The sequence below is a fragment of the Montipora capricornis genome, chromosome 3 (genome assembly GCF_036669925.1).
Source record: "Montipora capricornis isolate CH-2021 chromosome 3, ASM3666992v2, whole genome shotgun sequence".
Classification (NCBI taxonomy): Eukaryota; Metazoa; Cnidaria; class Anthozoa; order Scleractinia; family Acroporidae; genus Montipora; species Montipora capricornis.
This window is the reverse complement of record NC_090885.1, coordinates 24,696,322-24,703,264: the sequence shown is the minus strand read 5'-3', so window position 1 is coordinate 24,703,264 and position 6,943 is coordinate 24,696,322. Positions and strand designations below refer to the sequence as shown.

Sequence of the window (6,943 nt, the reverse complement as noted above, 5' to 3'; positions counted from 1 at the left end):
GGAGCATCCGCATTCTCTAGGTCCAACTCTAGATAGGAGCACTCAGAACAGGTGGTTTGCTCCTTATGATCTGGGCACGATGCTGACTGACACAAGCAACAGAAAATTCTGAGTTTTGAGTTGGTGAGTGTGGGCCTGTTAAATCCGGACCCCAATAAAAGCTTATGGCATGATTTCTTTGAAATCTCGGTGAATAGAGCCGCACTATTCACCGAGATTAAAAAGAATAATTGTTTTATTATATACTCACTCAGTGGTGTCAACAACATTTCCAAAAGAAAACCATCCAAAGTCGATTTAATTGACGTCTTAGTTCATGCCTGGAAAACGTGCAAGCGGCACAAAGCATGCACAAAAGTGTTTACAGATGCGGCTTCAAACATGGTAAATCTAGATAACCTTCGTTAAAATCCTCGTCACAAACAGAAAAATGGTCATTTAACACCGTTTAAATCAGCAATCTAAATGGAAAATCTGCTTGTTAAAACGTTTTTACCGTTCGATCAAAGTTAAAAGTTCATTTGAAATGGAAATTGAAAGTGCAGTTGGTAAAAGTACCCACATGAAATGGCGACTCTAATTGAGGTGAGCGTGGGTTTGTTGTAAAATGACCCGTCTTGTTTCCTTGCAGCCATGTGGAACTTTCTGAAACATATTTTTAATTCCTCGATTTCAGCAACAAATTCGTTCTGCTGAGCGACCAGCCCTACAAAATAGAATTACTCCTTGTGAAACAAACTGTTGGCGTGAAGATTGTTTAATTTTCAGCGATAATTATCTGGAAAAACGAAGTCAAATACTGATTGGCAAAAGTATGAACTCTTCTCTTACCTTTGAAATCTTTCAGGCCAAATTTTGTGGCTCTCTTTGTATTCTGCAGCACAGCGTCATCTTGTATTCTCAATATTTCCGATTCAGAAATGCTGGCGACTTTACGCCGGCCATTTTGTTTTGTTTGGATCACGCATTATTCACTCACTCCGTAGGGAGTGAATAATGCTCAATTACTCTAAACCGATCAGATTGCTTGAAACACCCAGATAACTGAGTGAGTATATACTTAATTACATTATTTCTTTTTTTTTTTTTTTTTTTTGGGGGGGGGGGGAGGGGGGGGGCGTCTTGCGACAAACGACCCCAGAGAAGATTACTTAGGGAACCGGTCAAAACTACTATACTCGAACAGGACCCACCTTTGGGGTAGGGGGGTTCTCAAAGGCACAACCTTTCTTCGAACTTATCACATGAACATTACCGACAACATTTTATTGGCTTTTAAATTTGAGTTGACACAGGAATATTCAGCTGGCAAGAGTCGGCATTACTAGACAAACAACAAAAGTGAGGTTTGCATCTCACTGTAATCTTTTACTGCTGGATAGAGGGGTGGCTATGCAATATAGACACCATCTTTTGACGTTGAGCAAGGGGAGTGCAGACGACACTACCATCTATTTTGTGGTTTGGTAGGTCCTGTTCGAGTGTAGTAGTTTTGACCACTTCCCTAAAATATGGCTTTGGATTTGCGTGCGGACCATTACTGGATTATTCTCTGTGTTTTAGACTTCCTCGTATTAAACTTAACAGTGCAGCTTGGAATCACTAAGCTCCTTAGTTCTACCCCCAAATAAAAGTAATCATTACCTGACTTTGCTTTTACACCATTTGCAATCAGCTTTTAAGTCTTACTGCACGACCCAAACGTTTGTCTTGGACTTGAAAATCAGCCGCGTATGTGCTGATCAGCACAAGCTCTATTAATAGATGTGAAGGCAATACCTTTTTAACTAAATTAGGTTGATGGTGGGGTTCTTTTTCATGTACGAAAGAGAGGAGGATCCTTATTTTCCGGCCTCTCAATGTCTGTCATCGGTATACACCTGTTTTGAAGGTTAAAAATTAAGAGCTTTTAAAGGCAACTTACTTTCGATTTGTTTTCACGATTACAGTTTTTTTATCAGAACTTTGAACCTGAGATTAACCAAAATGTTAACAACAAACAGAGGCCGAGAGTCAGTTAAGAACGTCTTTATTTTGTTCATTTGTTTTCGCTTTTTAGTTGTTGTGAATAGTATAAATACAGGTAGAAGAAATGTAAAACTGTAGTCCAACAAGACATTTAACGTAACTTTCTTATTACATGATACACTACTGATCATACACCGAAGAACAACTGAGTTTGTAGTCTAATTAGCTCTTTTCCAAACAACTTTAAGAGCATTTTAAACTCAAATCCCTTAAAAATAAGAACGTTCAGTGTATACCTTTTAATGGATGATGACGTGATAACAGAGGAAACTGGAAACTCAAACAACGCTTATTAGCACGAATAAGCTGTTACGAAATTAATGCAGCAAAACAGAAAAAGTGCGACTTCTCTTGAGTTTGATATACACTAGAGCGAACCTTCGTCATTTCACTTTGTAAAAGCATGGAACTCGCAACAAGTGTTTTCCTTTTCCATTTTTTGTTCTGAATCTCGATGTGTTAAAGTTGTCTGGTTCTTCCTTTCATTCTCTGTTTGTTAGCAATTCCCAGTGCCTCGCTATTTAGGAAGTTTGTCCTAGACCTCTCTGTAAAACCACTGGAGCAACCACTTTGCACCATTTTGGATAAAGGAATTTTCCTAAATGGAAGTGTAATCATATTGCCATGTTTATCGAGCGCATGACTTCCTTTCCTCTCATTGTTTTCCTTACTTACAGATTAAAGGCTATAGTAATTTACGTTAAAGGGAAACGACGAGAATCTTCTTCGACACGGCAACGTCTTTCGTAAGGGGAATGAAGACAAGCAAAAAGTAGCTGCTCTCGTCTTAGCAAGTTTTTGTTTCTTTCTTGCTATTAAGTGGGTCACACTTTACTTTTCCATATCGTACCCCCAGTTTTCTTTGGGACGGCATATGATGTCAAAATTCACGTTGGCCTAGGCCATCTCATCTTAAGCTTCAACAAGTTTCATTTCTTTATCAGGAGCCGGTTTCCGTCTTTACACGGAAGTAAATTTCGTAGGAGTTATTATTAGGTGACGATGTAATAAAAATACGATTTGCTTGCTTTTTTTTTTAATGGAAGCGGTTTATCAAGTGATGATTGTATGCTCACGAAATAAATTCCAAACTATCATTTGACACCTGGGTTTTTTATGTTCTCTCGCATATCAAGTGAATAGCAAGGTTAAAAATTAAGTAGAAAATGCACACTTTGTCGACAGGTACAAAATTACTCACTCGCGCATCTGCTACTGTCCTCTCACAAGAATCCAAACATGTAAGAAGAAGGAAAATAAAGAAAATATAATAACCAACTCACAGTAGTAATGGACTGGTCATTGTATACACAGTATGGTAGCAATATGACTGGAATTATTTGAAAACTAAACCTACTCAAGAAATATGATATAATATCAGTCATAGTAGCTCGTCCATTAATGCATCCCCTTCCACTTAATTTCTTCGCTCAAAAGACAGATAATGATAATTTGCGGTATTGCACAGAAAGATTGCTATCCTGAAATGAAGCCACTTCAGGACTATCGAGTGAAATGTTGAATGAGGATGAACACTTTCTCCAGAAATTGTCTTTGAGTTTCAATGCAAAAACATACTCGGCAAGGCCACCTTGCTTTAAAGCGCCATGTGGTTTAGAGTGAATGTGTGTTAAACCACGTTCATTAAGAAATATTAAGATTGGTGTCTATGACATCATTTCACTCAATTGAGATGGCAATTGCTTTAACTGGAAAAATACGCATTAAAAGCTATCTGGTAGCACACGAAGGGTACAAGTATAAAAGAGAAGAGTCGATCAGTCACTCAGTCATTATTCTTCGAAAGTTAGACTGAACACAGCCGCTTTTAGTCAAAAGATGCGACACGGAAAAACTATGTTCTTTTTCAGATACGTAAGTTACCTTCTCCCCAGAGACTTGCCCGTATTCCAAATTGTAGGTTACTGATATCCTCGTAATTGCACTTTGCCTGGATCGAAGCATCGATCCAGTTAGAATGAGACAGCGCGTGTTGAGGTGCAAACTCACATGCAGTACATTGGAAGTATTGATCAATTACACGTAGAAGAGCTCCTGATTTTCGTTAGATATATGCTTAATTTTGCGTGTGACACACTGATATCTAGATCAATTTGATAGGTAGAGGGAGTGCTTTAAAGCCACATTGTCAGACATCAGTCATAAGAATCCCCAATTCGACCTCGTGCTTGCTAACATTTGCGCCAGTTGTTCCACAATCCACACTAACCGGCTATCACAATATTTCCTCTTCCTTTACCGCTGACTGATTGGTTCAGTCTTTCACCAAACCGCAGGAGGTCCGTTTTGGAATGTGGAATTTGGAATCCAGCTGCTATCGGGATGAACTCTCAGGTTCTTGAACTAACTGAAGGGAAAAAGACTGCCTCATTAATCAAGTCAGGAATTTATCAGGCCTTCCTTTTTTGTAATTTGTTTAGTTTTTAGTGGTGTGGTCTAGCATATACATTAGAATAACTTTACAGAGAAAATGCGCTGTATAACTGTTGTAACATCATAATTACTTTCTTATTCCAAATTTTAGGTGACATTTTTTGTTCTTTGCACTCAGTTTTCTTTGGCAAAAGAAGGAGAAAAGTACACGGAATCATCGCTGTCAGGTTTAGCGGATGACGTGCATTTGCAGGCTGTCGGTGATCAACCAGAAGAGAAACGCAAAGAAACATCCCCCAAATCAGCGTTTCATGTTCTTAAAGATCAGTACGCCGCAAGAAAATTTAGGGAGGGTTCAGTCCGTTCGGTATCTGACAAATTCAAAACGATGGTACAGAGAAGTCAGAATGGATGCGTTGAAAGAAAGGAATGGAAACCTTATGGTTGTGTTGGCTCGGAGGGTGTGCTAGTTCACTTTTGTCGTGATACAAGTTTGGTTCATTGTCAGTCAGCTATTCCATGCCGTGGGTATAAAAAATGTGTTCCTATTAAGACACATTTCGCATCATGTAATCGTAGCTTTGTAACAGGTTGTAGATGCGACGATACGTGCCAATCAAATAACGCTTCACGTGCATAATACACGAAATAACGGAAGATGTAAACGTTAAGGCAGTTTATTAAAAGAAACGTATTTCGTCAAGGCGACGCTTGAAAATTTATCTGGCTGTTCGGGTAATAGAGTAGAGGCTAGCGCGTTTTCTAAGAACCTGCACCCTCTCCCCCCACCCCTAATTAACCCAACCATACAATGCTACTTAAAGAGACAAATTCGCCTAACGAGTCACGTTACTTGAATTGGGTGTTTACATCTATCCAAGATGGCCTCTGCGTGCATATGCTGTGTGCACCATATTCGTTGTTGCTGCTGTGCTTTTGCAAATGGAACTAGTAGTTGGTCTAAATCTTCGAGGAATTTTCCAAAAATCGACTGTGGCTCTTGCTTAGACTGGTTAAATTGCCAAGGAAAAAGAAACGCCGGCGAGAAAAGCTACAAGTTCTTTCGTTAAGGGCATGTTTTTGACATTTACACCGCCGAAGAATATGGAGATTTTTACGCGAAAGCTCGTTGTTATCGATCTCTCGAAAAGAGTAACGAGCCAGATCTCTTGGTAATAGCGGAGCAGCGCGCGCGGAGAACCATAGTTAAGAAAATATGGTAATCCATCGATGCGAGAAATTTTGGTTTTATAGCCATGACGTCATCAACCGTCCGTACGTCTGTTCACCCCTCCATGTATGCCAATCTGACCAGTATCATGCTAGTTTACAGCATACATCTTTTGATCAATTGACACCTGTCAAAACGAGGTATCCGCTGACCAGTATCACGTGACCAGATTCAGAAGTCAGTGCCCGCATATACCACAGAAACTCGAAACAGTTTTGAGCCGCTGCGAAATAATGAAGAATTAAAAATGAGAAATGTTGCCAATCAAAAAGAAAATAGCGGCGACCATGGCCAACAGTCATCTTCGTATTTGTCTTCCTCACAGCGTAGAGCACGCAAAACTATGCAAACTGTTTCAACTGAATCATTGTCAAATGATCATGATCAACCACAGCCCAACTGCCGGAAGAAGGTTATCATAGCAGGGGACTCTACACTTAACTATCTTCAAAGCCACAAAATGTCAAGGAACTCACAAGTCAAAATAGCCACATTTCCGGGATGCACAACGCAAGACATGTAGGATCATATCAAGCCACTTTTACGTAGGAACTAGCAGTTTAAGTTCCAGTAACTCTCCTCGTGAATGTGCAAAAGTGGTTGATCTAGCCAAATTAGTTAGTTCGGAATCCCCAGTTATGATCACAATATCCAGTCTCATCAGTAGATCTGACGATGAAGCCTTGGCAAGTAAAGTTCCTACTGCGAATAAAGTTCTTAAGCACTTTTGTCATCAGATGTCCTGGGGCTTTATTGATCATTCAAACATTTAAGAAACTACCCACTTCAATCGGAGTGGCCTTCACTTAAACAACGGTGGCACCTCGCGTCTCGCTCAGAATTTTATTAACTATTTGTGTGTAGATTAGGACAGTGTCGTCTGGGAATCCGATTCGGCCGATGCCTTCAAGTGTGACGAACGCGGTAAGTCCAATCTTTCTAGCATCTTTGGTCGAGGGTTAGTCTTCGCGTCCCTTAATATTAATAGTTTGCTGTCCCACATTGACGAGCTTTTTTTTATGTCCTCTTCTAAAGTTGATGGTTTAGTAATCAACGAGTCTAAATTAGGCTCTACAGTGCATAATAACGAAGTATATTTACCTGGCTTTGAACTGGTCAGAAAAGATCGTAAAATGAACGGAAGGAATGGTGGCGTTGTTTGTATTTACTTGGGCACCAATCTTGACTTTCGAATACGTGATGATTTAAAGAACGATGAGTTGGGAGTGTCTATTTGTCGAAATCAGTCAGCCGCGGAGTACACCATTCCTGGTCGGGACTTGGTATCGA

At 39.9% G+C, this 6,943-nt stretch overlaps 1 protein-coding gene and 1 long non-coding RNA gene across 2 annotated transcripts in view; both read left to right on the top strand.

Moving 5' to 3' along the window:
* Positions 1-3,774: 3,774 nt before the first annotated feature.
* Positions 3,775-5,125, top strand: LOC138042633 (uncharacterized). Its single transcript, XR_011131052.1, has 2 exons — positions 3,775-3,903; positions 4,574-5,125. It is a non-coding gene; the product is annotated as an uncharacterized lncRNA (long non-coding RNA).
* A 1,743-nt stretch (positions 5,126-6,868) lies between these two features.
* The window catches only part of LOC138039988 (uncharacterized), a 1,264-nt gene continuing 1,189 nt past the window's right edge, over positions 6,869-6,943 (top strand). Inside the window, exon 1 of the mRNA XM_068885799.1 lies at positions 6,869-6,943. This exon is cut by the window's right edge and continues 28 nt beyond it. Coding sequence (XP_068741900.1) covers positions 6,869-6,943 — 75 coding nt within the window.